The 24,283-nt window shown below is 41.4% G+C and overlaps 1 protein-coding gene across 43 annotated transcripts in view; it reads right to left on the bottom strand.

The window, feature by feature from the left end:
• The window catches only part of chb (CLIP-associating protein), a 689,317-nt gene that overhangs the window by 49,930 nt on the left and 615,104 nt on the right, over positions 1-24,283 (bottom strand). For 23 of the 43 annotated variants that reach the window (XM_076191878.1, XM_076191879.1, XM_076191886.1 and 20 more), the window contains 6 exons: positions 17,818-17,849; positions 11,107-11,145; positions 10,032-10,067; positions 9,002-9,031; positions 2,436-2,529; positions 5-109 (listed from right to left, as the gene is read on the bottom strand). In XM_076191878.1, the coding sequence (XP_076047993.1) occupies positions 5-109; positions 2,436-2,529; positions 9,002-9,031; positions 10,032-10,067; positions 11,107-11,145; positions 17,818-17,849 (336 nt within the window). The remainder of the gene's footprint in view (positions 1-4; positions 110-2,435; positions 2,530-9,001; positions 9,032-10,031; positions 10,068-11,106; positions 11,146-17,817; positions 17,850-24,283) is intronic. The other 20 variants (XM_076191882.1, XM_076191888.1, XM_076191864.1 and 17 more) reach the window with 11 other exon arrangements.

The raw sequence follows: 24,283 nt of genomic DNA on the forward strand, positions 1-24,283 counted from the left end.
ATACCTGTGGTAGTTGAGGCCGTCCCCATTCTACCTCTGGTCACCGACGGAACTCGCTTTACTGTGGCCATTCTAGTGCCGCCACCACTACCGCCCTCCTTGTCCCCAGCTACACAGAGGGGGGCAAGTAGGGCATTTAGTTGGATGATTGGTGGTGGATGGATGAGGAAGAGGGGAACAGGAAACAGACAGACAGGCAAAACAAACACTTGTTAGTTAAAAGTTACAAAGGCCATTTTTCTCTTTTGCTAGACCTGTGGCTGTGTGCAGAAGGTTGTACACAGTATGGCTACCCGTAAAGTTTGTCTAGCATATGACTTACAATGCAGTTTATTACCTATGTTAGCTCATGCCCAAGGCCCCCCTTATCACTATTTGCAATTAAATTTAAATACATGGACCCTGCATATGACCAGATGACTGCACATAGCCCCAGTGCTGACCAGAGAAAAGCTGTGATTCAATTCCTCTTACAGAAAAAATAAAAGTGATGCGTGGACAAAATAACAGCTTCAAAAGTAGGGAAAAGTGCATCAAAACATACTGAGCTGGGACAAAAGTAACTTACTGTTAAATGCCTAAGGTAAAATCAAATAACCCATGGAAAAACTGCCAAGAGGCTGACTTAAGGGAAAAACACAATGGGAGGACCATTCTAATCACTTTAAAATAAAAATATATATATTTTTCTAAAATGTGCTAAAAAAAAAAAAAAACACTGGAGCATATGTTTAACATTCTATATAATATTGTCATAAGCATCTTTGTGTACAAATCTACTTGACATCTATAAAAAGTATTTATCAAACTATCATAGAAATAAACACATGTACAAATACACACACAAATGCACACATACACACTTCACTTTTGTCCCCTACACCACTTGTTAATAAAGCGCACAAGCCATAAGCACACAAAAAAAGCTGTATGTTCTTGCATGACTGTAAAATCAAAATGCTCATGCCGAGTCAATCCCTGGAAAACCACAGGTATTATGACCCATTAGCCCTATTGTAAGCCTCCTTTTTCCATTAAGTCTTCATGAAGCTGGTATATTTATTCATGACTGAAATAATTCCACTAAATCTATTCACACATCAAATGTTGTAACCATTTTCAGTTACCCAATTTCAGGAAGACTTCTGATTAATTACCCTGCTATTACATATCTTTGAAGACAAGCGATAAAAAATTAATCACTACAAGAGTGGGTTTGTCAAATCTAAATTTACCTAATTACATTGCTGAGATGTCAACTAACATATCATTTCAATAATAAAAAATAAATTATTTCTTCAGTTTAATTGAAGTTTTCAAATGTAAACAAGAAAAGATAAGCCTATACAGTTGTTTTTTTTGCTAAAGTAGTTTTGTAGATTTTTTGGCAAAGCATATGTAATCTGCAATAGCACGTTCAAACACCTTAATGTTATCTTTCAGACCACTTCAAAATAAGCTCTGAAACTGATATTAATTAAGCAAGCTATACTCCTTGAATATTCACAGAACAATCATTACTGTTTAATCACATGAAGGTTCTCAAATTATTTCTTTAATAATACACAATTGAAGATTCCCATGACTGCTACTTGCAATTGGTGGTACTACACAATGGATGTCAAAGAGAACCATTTCCTTGTCATCCACCTTCAAATCTGATCAACACCTTCACCTCCACCTAGAGGTTGGGCTAACACTTGGTCTCCATACTGGGCCCAAAATCTCTTTCCATCAATTTTGATTATATTCCCTCCATCACATGAGAACTGACAATCAGTGACTGCTCCGTTCCTATTACACCTAAAGACCAATGGCAGAGCAACAGTCCCACACTAATATAATGCAGATAACAAACTGATCCCCCAATCCCTCAACCTCCAACCCCCAAATCTATAGATGGGCCCAGAGACCACTGCCAGCCACTCTGAGGGCTGTTGATTTCCAGTTAGTGAAATGAGGCAATAATCAATTAACTACCCTTCATCATCAATGGGTTTCTCTAAAACTGAATAAAACTGCTATTAACCAAAACAATATTAAACTAACCACCTAATTTATAAGGGTTAATTGCAACAGTTCTTTAACCCTTATCAGCTGAGAGGTTTGTCTTTGGCTATATAAAGTTGTCTGGCATTAACCAAACAATATTATTAAGGTACTTGACTTATAAGGGTTAAATGTAAAAATAAAAATAGTAATACCTACATTATCAAATAATTATGCTGTTACAATAACATGGATAAGCTAAAAACAAAAGCAATATCAGTAAAAACCCACTCCTTAAAAAAAAATTATAATGTACTGGCAAAAACAATTAGTCACTGTTATTCAGTAAGCAAAAATTCATTCACTTCTCATTCAACTATTATATTCAATCCTTATAATCCCTAACAGCAAGTCAATCAGGCATTATGTACAGGACATCCACTTACTTCCAGCACTCTTTGGTGGTAGAGTGGAACCAATGACAGACCTCCTTACAGGTGGGGCACTGCTGGCTCTAGATTTGCTGCCCGCTGATTTAACCTGCAACACACAACCCTCATAAATACACCAAAATTACTTTGAGAGCATCAGTCCTAAACAAAAATTTCTCTGACAATCTTCATATACAAAAAATCAAAATTCTTGATACTTTAATAACCTTTCCAGTTTTCAATGACCAACTGTTAAATAATAATACTGCTCAAAGTCTGGATCACCAAACAACTCCATCTTAAGCCTATACCAATCAAGTTGCAATAAGATCTGTCATACTATGTCTTCTACCTATCACTTAATCTATGACTGGAGACAAGACCTCAATACATAGTGTCACACAAATCAAGGGTATGGAGGAGATGCATTCATCTGCCACCCTTCATCTGCAGCTAACCAACAGCAACTACTACACCAATTGTCATCTCAACCAGGTTAGATGAGATCTGGCAAGCAAACAAACTGGCTTTCTAGTTTCATCCACTTGGGGACCATGCTATGAACACTTGTTAGGTACAGTACAACTAAAAATTGCTTTCTATAACCACTAAAGGAAAGAAAAATTAAAAGAAGGTAAATGAATAAATAAAAATAAATAAAACTGAATAAAATAAATTGAATAACATGTTCAAATCCCATATAAAAATGTATTTATATGTTGTTATATTTTTAATAAATGCACATACATACCAGTATATAATGTGCTGAACTACATGTTCGCATTGCAGGTCACATAGATGCTCTTGACAACCACATGTTCATTTACCTTCTTATTTCAATATTTACAACACTCATTCTGTTGATTCTAAACTTTTATACACTGATTACTATTTTCACAAAAGTTATTCTTTCTATTCAAGCACCCTTGATGGGATGCTCTATTATCTAACTCCGCAAGTCAGTTATTCTTCTAAATTTAGCTTCATGACCTCTTACTGCTAAATCTGCATATGAATCCCCTTCCCTCTGAACCATAATTTTTCATTCAAACCACAATGTCTCACAACTGAACCTACTGCACAACTGGATTTGTTCAGTTGGATGAGGTAGGGATGATGTTAACTCCTAGAATTTTAACAGTGCAGAATAAATAGAACAATACAATTTAAATCATAATGGCAAATCTCCTATTTCACATATGATTTGGTGATAGAATATTTTAAATGGAATTATGACATCATGAGATAATGATGTTTTCTTCTGGGGTTTTCTAATATTTTCACTATTCCTTACATTTAAGACCTACAAATAATGAAATAACCATTTGTTTCAATTATCAGTAAAACTAATAAAGATAAGTAACAACAAAATATTTTTTTTCCTAATTATCCACTTTCAATATGCTACTGGGGATGAAATAGAATGGCTACTTGAATGCATGTGGGAATGTGACATATTTTAACAAAACTTTCACATACATGTAGGCCCTACCCTCTAGGGTGGCAGGAAGGGCAACTCCCCTAGAATTTCTTATTTTTTTAACTTCCACATTTTCTGGTAACTACTGCACCAATCTCGTGGTGCAATTACCAGAAAATGTGGAAGTTATAAAACTGAAAAATTCCAGGGGGGGCAGTTGCCCTCCCTGCCCACCTAGAGGGTACAGCCCTGATGTAATGTGTTCAAGACATTAGTCATTAAAAGTCTACTGCTAAATAAAAGCCTTTCCAATCTATGTGCATGATTAAGCCCACCTATGTTATGTCACTTCTGCAACCTTCTGTCTCATCTATTCACCTGTCTGGTCATCCTTGACCCTGCTTCCTATCCTGTAGTACCCAGTTAGTAACAAACTTGACCTATCTACCATACTCCCTTCTGAGAGCACTGGCCCCATTTCTGCTTCTTTATTCTATCTAGAATCTCTTCTACTCAGAGTCTGTTCTTTTACCCATCTTACTTTTTTCCTGTCCTTTAGTGTTATTCTCAGTATTGACCGCTACACTGATTTCTGCAAATTTCTTACTGGTCTCCATCTCTTTTTTTCAATTTTCAAGTTTCACATTCACAACATCTTAATTATGAATATATTACATCTTCAGAGGTCTCCCATAAACCCAACATAGGCATAGTTATAAAATGGTACAAATGAAATTACTATTCCTCAATGTGACATTATTTCTTCTATAACAAAAAATACACTTATTATTAAAAATTTTGAAGAATAGGTTTACCCTTCCATGGCCAATAAACTACTGTACTCACTTAATTGTACTATAATGTACAGAAAATGAGCAATGCTCATGGGGCCCTGTGTCTTACACTCTAATTACCACATCTGAGATTTTAAGAACAAACTTGATGCTGAGAGATACAAAGACAGGTCACCACGAGCATGTAGCTCCCTTCCCTTATAATAAAACTAGGTAGATCTAGCTTCAAATTCATGTATGGTTCCAACTTTGGTTATACCTCTTTATTCTCCAGTTATTATACTTAGATTTAAATTTATGTATTGTTCAACTTGGGTTGTATTACCTTTTAAGCTCTTAGTATTTACATATCTGTATGGAAAACTGGATTTCTTCATATCCTTTAGACAGTCTTCTTCAATTCATTTCAGTTATACCTTCACCCACTTATACTCAGAGAAATACACTTTACTCCAGACCAGACTGGAATCTAGATATTCATCAACTTCAATTATTTTTCCTCTATTCTTTTGAATAAAAGCTGAGACATGGAAACTGCTTCCCTCCCCCTATTACTTAGTAACACTGAAACTGACCTACACTAACACATACTGCAACCCAACATTTTTTCCTGAAGATATCTATGAGAGGGTCCAAAGATTATTACTGGCTATTGTTGGGGCCATGGTTTATGTCAATAAAATTCAAGGCACCAATTAAAAATTTCCATTTTCTTTGAAAATAACTTAAGACCTGGGGCAATGGATTATTGATTGCTTACTTTGTATATAATAATAAAATGGATTAAATGGATAACAAGTCACCAACCTTGGTAGTGTGACCCACATACCTAGGGATTCACACATAAATCATTTGATGGCTGGGATTGACCTACAGAGTTAGGATAGCATTAATCAGCCTGATGCTTCAGGACTAAAACCTGAACTAATAAGTCCTTCATTATCTCTATCTTTTGCAAAGCGCAAGTAAGGCTTGGACTTTAACCAAATTCCATCTGAATGACTTTAGCATCATGTTTCTCCAAAGGATTACTGAGAGATAACGAGTCGAACCAGAATGTACTCAATGATGCTGACATGAGACAAATTACCTGCCTTATCACAAAAGCTAAAACAGTATGGTCACATGGTTCATCTACTGGACAATGACACTGCTCATGCAGGTAAACATTTAGAGTAGGCAAGATGAACCTCATGCCCAAGTGGGCCACATTTGAAAAACTCTCAAGTGATCTTTGGAGAGATTTATGAGGACCCTAATAGTGAATGTCAATAGGTATAAGGTGATATCAACAAGGATGTGATGACAACAGGAAAAAGTGACACGAAAGCTCTAATGATCAAGTCTGAAAGAAGAATGGAGCTGTGATGTTATAATCCAGTGTGTATGTGGTGGCAGATGACACAGAGCAGGTAAGGGAACAGGGAATTGTAAGTGACTGAGCAAGGTCAGCCATACTCCATTTATGATACAGATGGACATGGTTGATCAGACAAGATCAACATATGCACATTACTTCAAGTAGTTGTTGATGATCTCCACAGTGTGGAGTTAGTTGCAAATTACATTGCAAAGCTGGAATAGTCTCAATAATAATAAGGACTGTGTTTGTTAGTGGATATGAAATTAGTATCAGCAACAGCTGGATCACTGATTGGTCTCTGCCAATGATAGTGTACTCCATGAAGAATTTATGGACTTCTGTCCATGTCTTCAGCCCTCTTGTGATCCACATTTTGTCATATGGATGTGAGACTTGTACCTTAAGGCTTTCAAGGTACATTTATATGCCTTCAACAAACTCTCTGATGAGGATACCCCAAGAGAATGCCAAACTCAAAATTACATCATGATATAAGCAGCCTGCCCTCTCACCAAATGTCACCATAGGTTCTCTGGTCATTTGGCCTGCCTACAAACAAGAGATCCTACATTATTCACAAGTTTCAACTTTAAAATAGATGGAATACTATGATGGTCACACTGTTTTGTAAATTACAAACACGTAAATACAAACATCAATATCAATAGATGGTGACCCTGCTCACATTAAGAGGGTAACTGTCTGACAAAGTGAGTATGGACTGGAAGTCAGCCTAGGAGCTAACTCAGAATAACCTGCAGAACTGGAGATGAATATGACTATACATTGTTGCAGAATCAGTCCAACAAATTGATTTACTTACTTTATATATATATATATATATATAGGACCAATGATGGGTACCTACATGTGGTGGTCCTGCAAGATATATGTTGGAGAGAATCATCTACCAAATGCTATCTACACCCAATGTGCAAAACCAAGGGGCTTGCACGAAGTCTCTGGACCTGGCCCAAGATCTCTATCTTCCTTCCATTTTTTCATACAAGAGGAGTATACTAGTGACTGCTCTCATACTTCTCTTAACAGTCAGTGACACAGCAATAGACCCACCTAAATACAACACAAACAAGTCCAACATTTCTCTCTGGAGAAATCTACAGAGGAGCCCTGAGGACCATACTGACTACTGTGGGGCTGTGGGGTTCTAATCAGTGAAACTTAAGGCAACAATCATTATGTATACATTATACACACAGTACACATTGACACAGATAATGGTATAATGTTAATATGAGTACAGCTTTGAAGTTACATTATCTACAAAACTGTATAAAATTAAGCTAAATGAATACTATTCAAACAGTGTTACTCATTACATGTCATTTCAATGTGACACAACCTTTCTGAGTTTTGCCCTTATTCAAGTACTGATAATGCACTCACACTGCATGTATTAAGCCTACCATTTGTGTCCTTTGTCAAGTTCCTCTTTAAGAGGCTGTATGAATAACTTTCAAACCAAATAATAGATAACAATAATATCTCCTAGTTATGTCTATTTCTTAACAATAAATATTATGAGTAATTCAGCAGAATCTACAGATCAGTATGCAGCAGTCTATTATCCATCATAATCTTTTAATAAATCCAAATGAATATTTAGCAGAACTAATAATATCAGTTGTTTTGCTGACCAACAGCTAAGGGATCTCTCTCACAACTTCAGATTCATGGTTTTCTATTAGATGAAAATTACAAGTTTGGGATATTTATTTTCAGGGAGCCAAATAAGTTTTCCACTCCAGGTCTGGAAAATAGGGAGTTTATTGTTACATGAAAGTACCTATATTTTTACATTATGAAAACAATATATAATACAAATGAAAAGCATTGGAAATCAATCTTGGCCTTCTTGTTTTCTACAAACGAAAATTTAAAAATTTGCTTGGAGAAAACTTACAATACACTTCCTCTTTCTCTATTAACTTGAAAATTTATATAGAAGCAGTAATTCTGTCTTCTCGAGTACACTATTTTCTGAGTGTGATTTAAACAAATGTAACCATAGTAAACAAGGGGATGGTTCCTATACATCCATACAAATATATTGTATATGACAAGGGGGACAGTGAGAGACACACTTTGGTGGTTTCTGGAAAACCATCACTCTTACAAAGTACTAAAGTCCTTGAACACTTGTATGTACATTTACAGAGAGTGGGTGGCTCTAGAGGTTATAATAAATCTAGAAAACTGCTGAAGTTTAAAAAGATTGCATGGAATAAGAGTACTTTTTTAACAGCAGGATATCACTACTACATTCATGTTAATGTGGCAAGATAATAGTTTATTTTGCATCTTCAACTAATTAAAGAAAAATTATATTGACAGTATATTTTCTGAGTCGGGCACACTCTAGTTCATGACAGATAAATATGATCAATAAATCAGAATGCTAACCCTGTAATAAGAGTTCCAAAACTATGTCCTGCTAGGTTCTTAAGTATAGATCATCTTTATTCCTTGTAATTAAGTACACTTTCTTTTGAAGTGCATTGTACAAATGTTTCTTAACCAAATGTCATCTGCATGAGTATGATCTCTGACAAAGTTGCTAATTTTTTGTTATTCATCAAGTGACAGAAGTATGTTGGATAAGATTTCTATTGATACTATTTCTATATTTTGTAGCCTGTTTTACTTTTACAAACAAGACCTTCATTCCACTTCTCGCACATTTCTTTAAGTGTTCCTATACCATGAATGTTTGTATCATTTACCTCATTAACAATTAAATGATACATACAAGTTAAATGATACAGAAGAAATGTGAGCCACAAGCAAAACTTGCTACTCATAAACACATGCCTTGTTTCATGGGGGAAAGAAACCAAAGGCTATCTCCTACCCTTCAGTGAAAAATGCATCAAAACACTGGGTTAACAAGAAGCCAGAACAACTGTGCCTTGGATAAGACATGGTACGACACAGCTCTACAGGTGTCTACTTATCCATCAACTACAGACTACTGGACCACTACCTTGGCCGTGGCTCCTGTACTGGCCATAGGCTGCGTGCAGGAGAGAAATTGGGAGAGAGACAGAAAAAATAATAATTAATTGGTGTTAGTGGGAGGGGATTATGTAGATACGTAAACACATTATGGGATCATCAAACAAGAAACCTTTACATTTGTGATCTGAAACAAAGGAAAAGCCCCATGACTAAAGAACTAACTATAGGTTAACAACAAAACTGTTTTGCCAGATTGCATAGGTTTCCATAGTGCATGCAATCTCTTTTATCTGACTTCCATAGCAAACACAAAAAAGTGGTGGGCTTGACTTGGAGGCAAGAAATGTTTTGCCATGATAAAATTTTACTTCAAAATGGATTTTTTTTCTTTCTTCTTGAAGTAAAGAGAATGCAATATACAATGCAAGAATAAAGAATTCAAAATGTAGGAAAGTTGGGAACATGCAAAACACCAATTACAAGTTAGGCAGGAGATATACCAGACTAAAAACTATACACCACATATCATGACCTGCCAAGCAGGTGATACTGTACACCAATGAACCCACATGCACAAGCAGACCAACTAACACTGGTGCACTATGTCAACATTACATATAATTAAATTACATCCAAGACATGTATCCAAACTAGCATGGACAGTTAACATTTTCTGGTGGATAACAGTGCATGAATGAAAAAAAGCTGACCAACAGGGATGTGATAAGTTGTGGATCTTCATAAGCCTCAGAGAAAAAAAAATTGGAACAAAAATTCATAAAAAAAATAACTTTAACCACATTACACTAGCCATATAAAGATAAATCTGATTTTCATATGATGGGAAACTTTTTTTATTTATCTCAAATGGTGAGACATCATGGATGGAATCATAAACCCATTTTGAAGAAGAGACAGTGAAAACTCACTAACACATCCCTGCACTTTCATATGCAGCACTTATCAAAAAAGGATGACTTGTTTGCCCTGAATCCAACACTGTCCCAACTAGTGAGGAAACAAAATTAACTACAATAGATACACTTGAGACCCACCCCCCTTGAAACTATTGCCTTGTTGCCACGGGCCTGCTGCAGGAGAAGGAAGGAGAACTTGGTCAACTTAAGTAGAGCAGGTCCATATCCTTGCATTGTCAAATCAACAATACAAGTATCACATCTCATAATTACAGACAAATAAAAGAGTGGTTACATTTTTGTTTTTTTCATTTGTTTCTTTGGGGTTAGAAAAGCCAAATTTCTCTGAAAAACTATTTAACATTAACTAATCTCAGTTAATCACCTATGGGAACAAGGTTACACATACAATGCTAATAACACTCAACAGGCGAGTATTATCAAATGTGCTAAAGTAAGAACACCTAAACTAATTCCAAATTTGTACAATGATTTCTCATTGAATTTGGTTTTAGTAATTATGGGTAGATTCTTGTTTCTAACAGCCAACTGTGTAACTCTTATTAGCAGAAATACTCTAATATTTTGCTGTACATCCACAAAAATATGAATGTGTCAAAATCTATCAATTTCATTCAACCAGCTGTTATGATGATTGGTTGAAAACTACCGAGTATACAAAAATTTCCTGACTTAATTGAGTCCCCTTGGATACTGTATCACGTATATGAAGATGACAAGAATCATTTAATTGAAACTATTTCAACCAATCAGCTGCACCCAATTAGCTAAGGAAGCCATGGAAGTGCCATCCAGAAGAGGCTGGCAGTGTACTTTTTCATCTGTGCCTAAGCAGGGATAGCAGCCCTTCAGCACAACACAGCAATTACATAGCTAAGCATCTGCTGCCTTACGGAAAGCTATACAAATAAACTTGTGTCAACAGAAACAACCTGCAGTGAGGAAATTATTTCCATGTGATGTGGGAAATAGAATTATTGCTGAAAAAGCTTTGCTGCTACGGTAAGGCAGAAGATGCTCCAGCAAATGGGTGGTGAAAAATGGCACAAGTGTTTGAAGCCACAGCCAAAGTGTGAGCCACGCCACTCCGAGAGCATCAGCACCCACACCTGGCCTGAAGTACTTTGGCTGATTGTTGTTATTTGTTAATGTGACTGTCTTTTTTTAATATTTCTGTTATTGCTTTGATTACCTTCCGGCGTAGCGCCAGGGGTCGGCGAGGCACGGTCCGCTGATAAGGAAACCCTTGTTAGTTGGGCATTGTGACCTCATGCCAAAAAACTCTTTGGGGGGATGAGCCACAGAAATGACAACATATCATGGTATTCTGGGGTTTACAAATGGGGCACACTAGGGCACTCTAATGAGGATTCTCACCTAAGTTGTTAATATGCACCAATGACAGTACAAATATCAAGCTTCAAAAATGGGTGGAAAGGGGCACTATGCCACACAATAGGTCAGGGTCACAATCTTCTGCAGAAACTGGTTATTGATAAGCTTTGCCTCAACCTAGCTGGCCTAGGAATAGCCTAACCTTGAAGGAACATCTAAGTAGTGTCTGCATGGAAAAATTCTTGCTCTTTGTATGCTGGAATACCTTACACTTTCATTTTATCATTGCCATGCAAAAATTGTCAGAATAAGAATTAACAGCATCCTGTTTTGCATGTGTGTGTGTGTGTGTGTGTGTGTGTGTGTGTGTGTGTGTGTGTGTGTGTGTGTGTGTGTGTGTGTGTGTGTGTGTGTATTTACCTAGTTGTATTTTACAGGAAGGGGAGCTATGCTCGTGGTGTCCCATCTTCATATCTCGTTTTATCCAAACTGTTTTTAAATTCGTGTATCGTTTTTGCACACACCACATTCTCATCTAACTTGTTCCAAACGTCTATTACCCTGTGGGGAAAGCTGTCCTCTTGTATCTCTATCCCATTTTACTAGATCCTCTCTAGCAATAGTTTCTATGCCTTTCATAATTCAATAAATAGTTATCAAGTCTCCTCTCTCTCTTCTTTATTCTAATGTCTATAGCTCAAGTTTTGCTAGTCACTCTTCATATGATAGTTCTGAGTGTTGGTGCCAATTTCATAATTGTTTTTTGTATTCTTTCAAGTTATGTTATACATTTTTTTGTACTTGGTGACCACGTCATCGCTGCATACTCCAATTTTGGTCTTATCAAAGTGACTAGTATTTTCTTCATTTCTTTGTCCAGGTATGTAAATGCCACTTTCTTATCAAATTATAAGTTTCTCCAAAAACTTTGTTTATATGTTTCTCAGGGGACATATCATTCATAATAATGACTCCCAGGTCCTTCTCATTTTCTACTTTTTTTAATTTCTTCCTCTCCGAATTTATATGATCCCACAATTCTTTTTTTTTTGCTTCTTCCAAATTCCATTATACTACACTTCTTAATATTGAATTCCATCTCCCACTTCCTACTCCATTCCCATACTTTATTGAGATCACTCTGTAGCGACTCACAATCTTCTTCAGTGTTCACTTTTTTCAACAATTTTGCATCGTCCGCAAAGCTCATATAACTTTCAATTCCTTTATCCATATCATTAATATATACAACAAACATTATTGGGGCCAGAACTGTTCCTTGTGGAACTCCACTAATCACTTCATCCCAATTAGAGTGTTTGTCTCTTATCACCACTCTCATTTTTCTTTCATGCAAGAAGTCTTCCATCCACTTCAGCAGTTTGCCCTGTATTCCTCCTGTAGTTTCTAATTTCTTTAGCAATTTCTTATGTGGCACCTTATCAAAAGCTTTTTTCAGGTCATCCATCTCTTTCTTTCTATTAGCCTTGAATAGAAACACATTAAGTTTATGGTGCATGATTGTCCTTGTCTAAATCCAAATTGCCTTGGATTTAGTATGTTTTTTTTTCCAAATGCCTTACCCATCTAATTTCGATAACTCTTTCACAAATTTTAGCTATCATACTTGAAAGAGAGACTGGTCTATAGTTAGTAGGGTCTTCTTTGTTTCCCCCTTTATATATTGGTACTATATTTGCTCTTTTCCAATCTTTTGGAACTTTTCCTTCTTTCAATGAACTGCTTATTAGACTATGTATTTTGTCTGTCAGTTCATTCCTGCATTCTCTCAAAATCCAGTTTGCCATTTCATCTGGTCCATGCGATTTTCTGACATCAAGATTACTTAAGTGATTCATTATTTCATTCCTTGTTACTTCTATCTCTTGTTACTTCTATCGCTTTCATATCCCACTCAATATCTCTAGGTTATATGTTCTCCCTCGTAAACACTGACTTAAAATGCTTGTTCATAATTTCTGCCATTTCTATTTCCTCTGTGTATTCAACTCCTTGTTGTAGTTTCTCTAATTCTTGTTTGTTTTTCAGTTTGTTGTTTATAAATCTGTAAAATAGTTTTGGTTGATCTTTACATTTTTCTATTACATCTTTTTCGTATTTTCTCTTTTCTTCTCTGCACACTTGTACATATTCATTTCTATAACTAGTATATATTTTCAATTTTTCAGGTCTTTTGTCTTTTTTCCATTCTATCCAAGCTTTATCCCTTTTGTCTTTTAACTCCCTACATATTTTGCTGTACCAACACTTTACATATACTTTTTCTTGTTTTTGTCTTAGAACATACTTTTCCACTCTTTTATAATTTTTTGTCAAAATATTCCATTTCTCTTCTACTGTTGTTTCCTCCTTGTGTATCCTTTCCCAGTCTTCTTTTTGAAAGAATTCTCTTATTTTATAAAAATTTGTTTTTCCATACATCAATCTTCCCTTTCTATATTGTTCATTTTTTTCCATGTATTTTTTCCTCATTTAGTTCCAGTTCAACCAATATGTAAGACACTTTTAATTTTCTGCTACTTCCATCGTGATTTCTGTTTCCCTTCCGTTTTTCTCTGCTATGAACCATTTCCTCACTTTCATATCCACTACTCTCCAATAGAATTTCTCTTTGTCTGACTCCATTCTCCATTCTTTTCTCATTTTTTTCTTTAGCTTCTAGTCCGTTTTCTCATCCTCCCTTTCCTCTCTATTCATTTCTCTTTTTATCCATACCTGTTTATACTGATCACTTTTTGCTAGTGTTCCTGTTTTTGCTAAGATATTCTCTGCTGTCGTTGTGACCTGAATTTAAACTTAATTGGTCTGGTCTTATATGTACTGTATTTCCTTATTCTATATATTTCTTCAATCTCTTTCCCTGTTTCTTGTTCATCCTCTTGAACTACTTCTAATATCTTGTTTACCTTTTCCTTCTCTTTTACTCTTGTAATCCTATTTGGATTATGCTTCTCTTCCATTCCTAATACAATTATACATTTCTTTTTGTCCACTAAACCTCTGACTATATTCTTCTCATCACTTTAATAACTGTGTCCTTATTTTGTTCTTTCATCTGCTGTGTCACTATATCTCTAAATACAATTTTGTTGTTCTCTTGGACTTTTCTCCAACCCTGTGCTTCTTTTGCTATGGACTCGTTATTCTCTTTGTTATTATTCTTTAATTTCTCATTCTCATCTTTTACTTTTAACTGTCTTTTTAATTCTTCTATTTCTTTATTTAGGTTTTGGTTCTCCTTCTTTAGTTCTTCAAATTTATCAACTCTTTGCGTAATCCGTGTAAGTTGGCTGAACCTAACCTCCCAGTGTTCGATCATTTTCTCTAGTTTTCCTCTAGACTTGCTTATCGGGGAGGTTGGCATGTCCTCCCCCATTAAATCCATGGAAATTATTATCTCCACTTTCTGTTGTGTTGTTCTTATCTATATTTCTATTTTTTGTGCCTTTACTGATATTTTCGACTTTACCTGCGTCATCTGCAGCCCTCTTGTTGACATTTCTTCTGACGTCCGGGAGAGCCCGTTAGTCTCCTTCCTCATTTCCTTCCATTTTCCTCAGTAATCCCTCCTTTTTCTTCATCTTCCCACTACACCACGAGCTTTCCCCTTCCCTACTAATACAACAAAGGTACTCCCTCGTCGAGATCGACGAACTTGAAGTTTTCCTGGAGTTCCAAACTCCGCTGTTACTTCGACCGACGTGTGTGTGTGTGTGTGTGTGTGTGTGTGTGTGTGTGTGTGTGTGTGTGTGTGTGTGTGTGTGTGTGTGTGTGTGTGTGTGTGCGCGTGTGTGAGAGAGAGAGAGAGAGAGAGAGAGAGAGAGAGAGAGAGAGAGAGAGAGAGAGAGAGAGAGAGAGAGAGAGAGAGAGAGAGGGGGGGGGGCATATAACGGTAGATGAGGAATTGAATGGAGTGTGATGCGAGACGAGAGAGAGAGAGAGAGAGAGAGAGAGAGAGAGAGAGAGAGAGAGAGAGAGAGAGAGAGAGAGAGAGAAAAGGAGGGAGAGAGACAGAGAGAGGGGGGGTTTACTTAGTGGCAATGACTTTGTTGTCAGGTGACCTGTTGTAGTACTCGAGACACAAAGAGGAGATTCTTGCCTTGCTTACACACACAACTGCCAATAATACAAAGATACAGCATAATCTGACCATCATTACAAATAATAATATACTTCCACATGATGGTGATTACAGAACACTGATATTTGTGTGTTCATAATGAACTAGGTATAATACTATTTCAAAAAAATTAAACTCCTTGACAACATATGTGGACAGCAAACATCGCAATAAATCAAAAAATGTGTAGAACATTTAATTATAAAAAATCTGAAATATAAAAAGGTAAGGTCTTCAGGTTAAAGGAACCTACTCGTTTAAAGCCCCACATACATGTATTCATTCTTTTACGTAACCTGTATACATACACACACGCGCGCACACACACACACACACACACACACACACACACAACTGCATAGCCTTGAAAACAACTAAGTAATGACAAAATCTGTATGACAAAATGAAATTTACATCAAATGCATTAAATCTAGAAAGGGAATGTTGAAAATCAACCAACTACATAAGAACTGCCTGTATCACAGTGAGTACCCATACACCCCCACCACCAGGCACTGAAGGTCTAAAACTTGGAAGGGTATCGCAACCATTTTGCTGACTCAAAGACAGAGAATAGTACGAGTCATACTAGGCACAGTGCCAGTGCCACAGCCTTACCCCCACAACTCCCTGGGAGCCTTCTTGCCCATACCAGGCGATTTTATTCAGCTCATTGGATCCCTTGGGTAGACGAGATGGACATATACAAAGATTTGATTCTGGGTAACAATGGGCGATCTGATCCAGCCCAGGGCAACCCCTGGGCCAAACGGAGTTGCGCAAAAGTCCCAAACGACAACACTTTGTGTATCTCGGCCCTGCTTACTATTTCGGCATGGGGTTCGGAAGAAATAGCCAAAACTACTGAATTGGTTCAGTTGTGAGGAGAGGGAGGGGGTGGAGTAGTTGTGTGGGGGGGAGTGGGGTTGCTCACTACTGCGCGTCTCGTTGAAGTCCCCTGCGCAGCCGGAAATGACCTCACGAGGTCAACAGACCTCACGCCCTTAAGACGTCAAAAGAGGGAAACATATGTGTATGGGTATCAAACAAGCCAGCACCTTGCAAAATCGTGCGTGCATGTGTGCGTGCCATGAAACATAAGAGAGGTCAGAGCCTGGGAATAGAGGATGGTTGCGCCTCAAAGTGACCTACCCTCAAGAGATGCCGGACAAGAACCGCAAGAAAGGCAAGGCCTCAGTAGCGGGAAAAAATGGTGCCAAGGAACACAAGAAATATTGAGGAAAATCATATATTTTTTCGAACTACAGTCTCTACGTTTCTTTGAACAACTACGGATAAAATCAACAGAGCGGCCAATCCTTCCCACCGAGAACAACCAAGCGTCCCCAAGTGTGGATCGTACATTGTCAACCATACAAACCATAGTAGCAATGACTGAGAAACTAACGCTTTTTTCACCTCGCATTTATCGTGGGGAGGCCTCCACAGTGTGGGGCGATCCTAAAGCACTTAACACAGATTTCACAATACTCAACCATTCATCTCAATCCATCGTGGGGATTGATAGTTCTGGCTATTCACGGTTGGCTCCCCTGTGTTTGCGAAAACGGCCGAAAAGCGGACATCCGGCCCGAACAGTTTCACCTCGAAGGAAAAACGAAGCTTTCCCACATTCGCGTCACCTTTCTCTATGGAGAATTTCATCCTCGCTTCCATCTCGGACACACCGTCCGCAAATGGGATGCCGAACTGAGGACTACTGTGCACTCACGGAGCTGGCTCGACCCCTCAACATGGTGAACTTAACACTGGGTGTTGTGGCCTATGCAAGACGATCTTTTCTCTCTCTCTCTCTCTCTCTCTCTCTCTCTCTCTCTCTCTCTCTCTCTCTCTCTCTCTCTCTCTCTCTCTCTCTCTCTCTCTCTCACACACACACACACACACACACACACACACACACACACACACACGTGTTCTCATCACATTTCCATACTCCCTTCATCTGTGCATATGTGACCACTCACTGTCTCTCATTCCCTCCTCTCCCGTGAGGTCCAATGTTCACGAGATGGACGTGTACCACACCCAACCCCTTCAACACGGCAACGCAAAGTTAAGATCATGTTGCAGTACACGTTCATTCATCACCATTTCGGAGTACATTACTAGCCAAAGGCCCCTCCCAACTTATTCCACATGATGCACCAATGTGCTAACCTCTGTCACGTCACTCCTGGAAACTTCTAAGCGGTTCTATTCAACTGACCGCGACACTGCTCAGGTCTGACGTAGACCTGAAGCTGAATAAAATTGCCAGGCATCTAGTGCAGCAAAGGTCTTACAGTGCAGTTCCGTATTGAAAGGGTTCAAAGGTACATTCCTACCCTCGATACCTGACCTGCTCCATCAGACACTCCCCCCGAAAAAAAAAAAAAAAAAATCCTGGAGGGGGCAGAAGGTACTTACGCTGGCCCGGTCGGTTTCATCTTCCGTCTTTCCTGTAAATAAAAGAAAATAAATCAATTAGACAATTTGAAAATGGGAACCAAGGAACAAGTGCCTATACATATATACACTAGCGTTTACCCAACAGAGATACGGGTGGACATTAGAAAAATATACTAGGGTATAAAGTACTTTGAAATGGCTTCCATATAATTATTTCAACTTCATCACTACCGAGAGGGTTCCCAACACCTGAACAAAAGTCAGGTGTTCGGTGCCAAGAACTGAAGAGCCTCTCCTCGATGTCCGGCAGCGGATGACACTCCTCCCCAACTTCGGTGGTTGCTGGAAGGGTTCCTACTTCCGATATCTGGAGGCACTCCTCCCTCATTCAATCCCCTTTGCCGGGTTATTGTGGGGTTCCCAAACAACCGGTATCTGAAGGTATGTCCACATGTCCGGTTCCTTCCGGAGGGTCTCTTCCAAGGTATGGTCACTACATACTCCCCCCCCCAAAAAAAAAAAATCTTATGGGCGATCGCCTTACGAACAGTAGATAATCAATGAATGAATAAATAAGTACAAATAAATAGATAAATGCCGTTTGTGTCATGTTCAAGCCAACCTACCGCGAGTAGGTCGCTGCCCCGCCCCACCTGCGCGTGGCCCATTCCCCGCAGGACACAAAGCAGCTCAGGATGATCGACGGCCTTCGCGCATGCCCACCCTTTGTGTGGTTCGCTCGCTATGCAGCGACACAAATGGGCGACGTTTTTCAGGTCCCGCGTGAAGGGGGGAGGGGGTGGTGGGGTTTCCTCCCTGTGATTCATTCGCACGCTGCGTTATGCCTCATTTCCACGCATCTTCCTTCTTAAAATCTAAAATGGTTTTGTATTTCGTCGCTGAAAACCAGCGCTTCTCTCCCTGGGGACACCGTCAGGCTGAATCACGGAGTTGACTAATGAAATGATACTTCATTTGAATATATATATATATATATATATAAAACGCATTTCTGGTCCGTAGGGTTCAACTAAGGTCCCCATCCCCTCTCCCGGAATATATAGGTTGTTGTTTACGCCACAGGCTTTAACATCAGCCGAATAATGCCGCCTGATGGCAGCCGAAGAGTTACCTCTGAATCTTTGGAGATTTTATTCTGGTTAACGCACACACACACACACACATCGGTGGCGCGGTTGATAGAGTACTGGATTGCTAGTACGGAGGTGCAGCAGTACCTGGTTTGAATCCTGCCCAGGGCCGAAATTATTTCGGTATCGCTGCGCTTCGGGTCGTCACTCCGACTCTCGTGAGCGGGGAGTTGTGTGTGTGTGTGTGTGTGTGTGTGTGTGTGTGTGTGTGTGTGTGTGTGTGTGTGTGTGTGTGTGTGTGTGTGTGTGTGTAAGGTCATAGCATTACCCATAGATCGGTCATACGAGCTCTGAGCTCTCTTCCGGGAGGGAAATAGCTGTCGATCACGAGTCCAACACGTGATCCAAAGACCAAAGGTGAAGGTGAATACACACACACACACAGATTGGTCTCTCTTCCGGGAGGGAAATAGCTGTCGATCACGAGTCCAACACGTGATCCAAGACCATGGTGAATCACACACACACTGCGATGGGACCCAACGAGCATTGTTCCTTTCCTGTATGCTACAATTGGGTAAATACGTATAAGGAAATAAGAAATCTTATAGGTAAGTTGGTAAGCTGGCTGGCATGCAGGTTGTGTGTGTGTGTGTGTATGTGTGTGTGTGTGTGTGTGTGTGTGTGTGTGTGTGTGTGTGTGTGTGTGTGTGTGTGTGTGTGTGTGTGTGTGTGTAATTCACCAGTCTTGGATCACATGTTGGACTCGTGATCGACAGCTACTACCCTCCCGTATAAGAGCTCAGAGCTCATGTATGACCGATCTATGGGTAATGCTGTGACCTGACACACATACACACACCCAACTCCCCGCCCACGAGAGTTGGAGTAACGGCTCGCAGCGCAGCGATACTGAAATTATTTCAGCCCTGGGCGGGATTCGAACTCGGACCGCTGAGTTAGCAGTTGCGAACGCTACCACTGCGCCGTCGAGCCGTGTGTGTGTGTGTGTGTGTGTGTGTGTGTGTGTGTGTGTGTGTGTGTGTGTGTGTGTGTGTGTGTGTGTGTGTGTGCGCGCGCGCGCGCGTATATGTGTGATGTACAAATAAAACATATCCCTCTCTAACCACACCGACTCTACTCTTCTATCCCGCCCACCACGCGGCCCACACCCACGTCCTCGCCGCGCCGCCCCTCACAGGAAGGAGGGGAGGTGACGTGGGCGTCGTCCAGCGGGCCGCGGTTCCTTGGGCGCCGCATCCTGCCGACTGGGAGGCTAATGGCTGATGGATTGGGCCATTCAATGCAAATGGATGCGCGCTAATGATTACGCTGTGGCGACCTGGCGAGGGACCGGGCAGCCCGGCTGGCGGGCAGGCTCTGTGGGGAAGGAAGGTGGGCACGTAGGCCCGGTAGGGAAGGCAGGAAGGCACGTAGGCACTGCAGAGAAAGCAGGTGGTCATGCAGGCTCTGTGGAAGGAGCATGACGATTGACAGGCACGGGGGTAGAGCAGGAAAATAGCAGGCAAAGGAGCAGAAATAAAAACAAGTTCTGTTGGGGGAACGGGGAAGGAAGTAGGTCCTGTTAAAGAAGTAGGATGGAGGGCAGACCCTCCGAAGGAAGTAAAACAGAAAGTAAACACTACGGAGTAATGATGAGGGGGGCATGCCCTCCGGGGAAACAAAGGACCGAAGGCAGGCCCTGCGGAGGGAGCAGGAGGAAAGGAAAACCCTGCAGGGGTAGCAGGCTGGTTCTGCAAAGGTCATGCACGTAGGCAGGCAGGTACACAGCCCCATGTTAAGGCACATCTTCACTGCACATACCACTCAGACTGCCGCCACAGTTAGTACAATTGACTTCGCTGAGTTGCAACACCGAGTCCAACTCAGCACCGTGTACGTGAAACAACCTTTCTCTCAGGCTATTCTGACGGCCCAAAAAGTGCCGGTGATGCTACTGGTAACGGGGACGGTCACGCTTGCGTTACCTTGTAACTACGTCAGAGAGCCTTCGGAGAAGTCATGTGGGAGCATCTGCCAGGGGGCGTGTCGCCCGCGAACAGATGGCGGAGGAGCGGTTGTTTCCTCGTCACCCCTTCCGTACCGGGTGGCATTTTTCTTCGTATTTTCCCCGCCGCCGCCAGGGTGCTTTATTCGCTTGCGTTGAAATCCCCCTCGACAGTCTTGTATACTTTATTCTGGCTGCAATTAGGCGATTTCATTCAGTCGAGGATCTCCTCCGCAGCGAAAAGGATACATCTGCCTTGATTAACCCTTTCACTGCTTATGCCTTGTGTCCTTATCATGGATTCCGCCAGGTGATTCTCATTCAATCGAGAGAATCCCCACCCCTCCTCTGTGAAGCGAAAGAGCCAAGGTTTAAAAATAAGCCCTATAAAGTGATCAAGCCTTCCGCAATTCGAACTCTGTGAGTGTGTGTGTGTGTGTGTGTGTGTGTGTGTGTGTGTGTGTGAAAGAGAGAGAGAGAGAGAGAGAGAGAGAGAGAGAGAGAGAGAGAGAGAGAGAGAGAGAGAGAGAGAGAGAGAGAGAGAGAGAGAGAGAGAGAGAGAGAGAGAGAGAGAGAGAGAGAGAGAGAGAGAGTCCACCTGGCTTATGTATCCAGGTTGGACTACATGTTAGGAGGGTTAATGGAGCTAATCAAAGCCCAATGTGCAATATTTTGTCTATTACACATTTGTACTATAAGGAGGACCGTGAGGTCTTCTTGATGTGGCCTCGATTCCACAAAAGGCTTCAATGGTTATATTATATAGATAGCAGTGTCCAACTCGAATGACCTTCAACACTCATTGTTGCATCAGTTTATGCTGAGCAAAACACTGGTGACGCTTTGGCAGTGAGAGTTCTTTCGACATTGGAATGTCCTGTATGAATGTGAGAAGACAGTTATGAGTCTCCTGACGTGAATAAAACGCAAAACACTAGGATACCCTTAGCTACCAATGTCGTGGAACTGCAAACATACTGCTTACGGTTCGAACCCGGCAAGGCTGGTCGCTTATTCAAAGTGTGGAAACGAGTATAAGCATGCCCTGCACTCCTCGGCGCGCATACATACATCAGCCCACGGGGACACAGATGACCTACATCGGCACCGGGTAACAACCGTCACGGCCACGCCAAATCCATAACAAGGAGCGCATGATATCCACGTCACAACGCCATTTCACGCGAGCGCCCACCGCACAAACACACAAATACGGGTGCATTCCTGCACGAGTAGGCCTTGTGTGTCCATGCATACGTATGATTACTCAATGAGCAAGAGAGCCAGCGAGCACTTTGTGTGTGTGTGTGTGTGTGTGTGTGTGTGTGTGTGTGTGTGTGTGTGTGTGTGAGAGCGAGAGAGAGAGAGAGAGAGAGAGAGAGAGAGAGAGAGAGAGAGAGAGAGAGAGAGGGGAGAGAGAGAGAGAGAGAGAGGGGAGAGAGAGAGAGAGAGAGAGAGAGAGAGAGAGAGAGAGAGAGAGAGAGAGAGAGAGAGAGAGAGAGAGAGAGAGAGAGAGAGAGAGAGAGAGAGAGAGAGACAGACTGACAGGGGGAGAGATATAGAGAAATGCAAGAATCTAAGGACCCACCCCAACCTCCAACCGAAACGGATTGTAGTGGCACTGCGTCAACTGGAGGGGCGGGCTCCCCCATCCCCCGCGCACGGCAAGTGGGACTTCACCGAGGACCAGGTGCCGAGGCCGAGGCTGCGTCAAGGTCAGCCCGAGTCGCGCGTGGGAAGAGGATCCCTGACGCAGTCAACTTCTTCGAGATGTTGGAAGACGTTTGAGGACTCGAGGCAGTCTTGAAGCTCCAACATTTCTGCATTGTCCCTACGAACACACTACTAGGGGCACTCGTGCCCAATATGTTTACAAAGAGTTCTGACCTTGCCCATGCCCAAGGTCATGCTTATGACGAGCCCAAACGTCACAGCCATCTAACTTATTCAACCACTTCGTTCACAACAGCATCTCCTGCGAGCTTCTTCAAGAGGTTCGCCGGGCCCCTATAAAGGCGTCAATTAGGCCCAAGAATCCTTACTTTCCTATCTCTCCTTTTCTCACTTCTACCACAAGTGGGGGGAAATGGGGGTGGGGGTGGCTGAGGGGGCTCGTCGGTCCAAGATATCCATCTCGCCTCCCTTCTTGCTTCTCACTTTTCTTCTTCTTCTTCTCTCCCGCCTCCTCTTTCCTTCCCTCCCTTCCCTTCTTCCTTCGACTGCTCCCGTTTTCTACCTTCCTCGCTCTCTTTTTTTTTTTTTTTTTGCAAATCTCCCTTCGCCTTCTTTACCTTATTCACATTCTTCTACTGCCCTCACGCACACAAGCACGCAAGCATGCAGTCAACGGCGGTTTCGTCCTCAAGGCCACAGCAGGAGAAACTACAGCTGGTTTATCGATCTACCCCCACCTCCTACGTACCCAGACTACGGCCAGGCCTCCTCCTGCACCCGTTTGGGGTCAGCTGGTGTTGGTTGCCGCTGGTAGTGGGCGGGCAGGTTGGTGCGAAGGTAGGCCGTCGGGGTAAGTAGGTACTAAGAAGGTAGGCAGGTAGGCAGGTAGGTAGGTAGGAAGGTATGCAAGCAAGCATGTAGCCAGGAAAGGAGGAAATGGTAGAAAGGGGAAGAAGGTAGGAAGACAGGTACGAAGGTGAGGAAGACGGAAAGAAAGGAGGAAGGAAAGAGGAAAGGTAGGAAGACAGGGAAGAAGGAAAGAAGGAAGGTTGGTAATTGGGTTATTTAGCAGACAGGTGGGGAGGTAGGATGGATCGATATGCACAATAGTATGGGTAAGCTGCCGGGTAGGAAAGAAGGATGAATGGTAGGTTCAGGCAGTCAGGCAGGCAATCAAACTGACTAGTCCGCTGGCAGGCACGAAGGCAGGTAGACAAGCCGCCAGACAAACAGGCAGGCAGACAAACAGGAAGACTGGTTGTGAGGTAGAGGCAAACAGGCAGGGAAGCAAGCAGGCAGATGTACAGGTAGGCAGACTGTTGAACAGTTTGGTATGCTGGTTTGCTGCAAGACCTCGGCGCCGCGCCGCCGCGTCCTGCACCGCTCCAGACGGAAGAGGCGAGGTGGGCGGCGGCGGCGGCTTCGTGAAACGAGAGCAACGCAATAAATCGGCAGCGACGCGGCGACGACGACCGTGGAGAGATGACGGTCACTTTCTTGTGCCGCGGTCACCGGCCACCGGTCATCGTCATCTGAGGCGGCGGGAGCGACGACGACGACGACGACGACGACGACCGACACACTGCCCTACTAGGCTACTCTGCACCTACCACAGCGCCACCGCCACAGCTGTAGCTACGACGTCGCTCGAAATCTTACAAATTGAGGAGTAAGAGGAGGAGGAGGAGGAGGAGGAAGGGGAGGAGAGTTG

The sequence above is a fragment of the Oratosquilla oratoria genome, chromosome 10 (assembly GCF_046742065.1).
Source record: "Oratosquilla oratoria isolate Oo_2021 chromosome 10, ASM4674206v1, whole genome shotgun sequence".
Classification (NCBI taxonomy): domain Eukaryota; kingdom Metazoa; phylum Arthropoda; class Malacostraca; order Stomatopoda; family Squillidae; genus Oratosquilla; species Oratosquilla oratoria.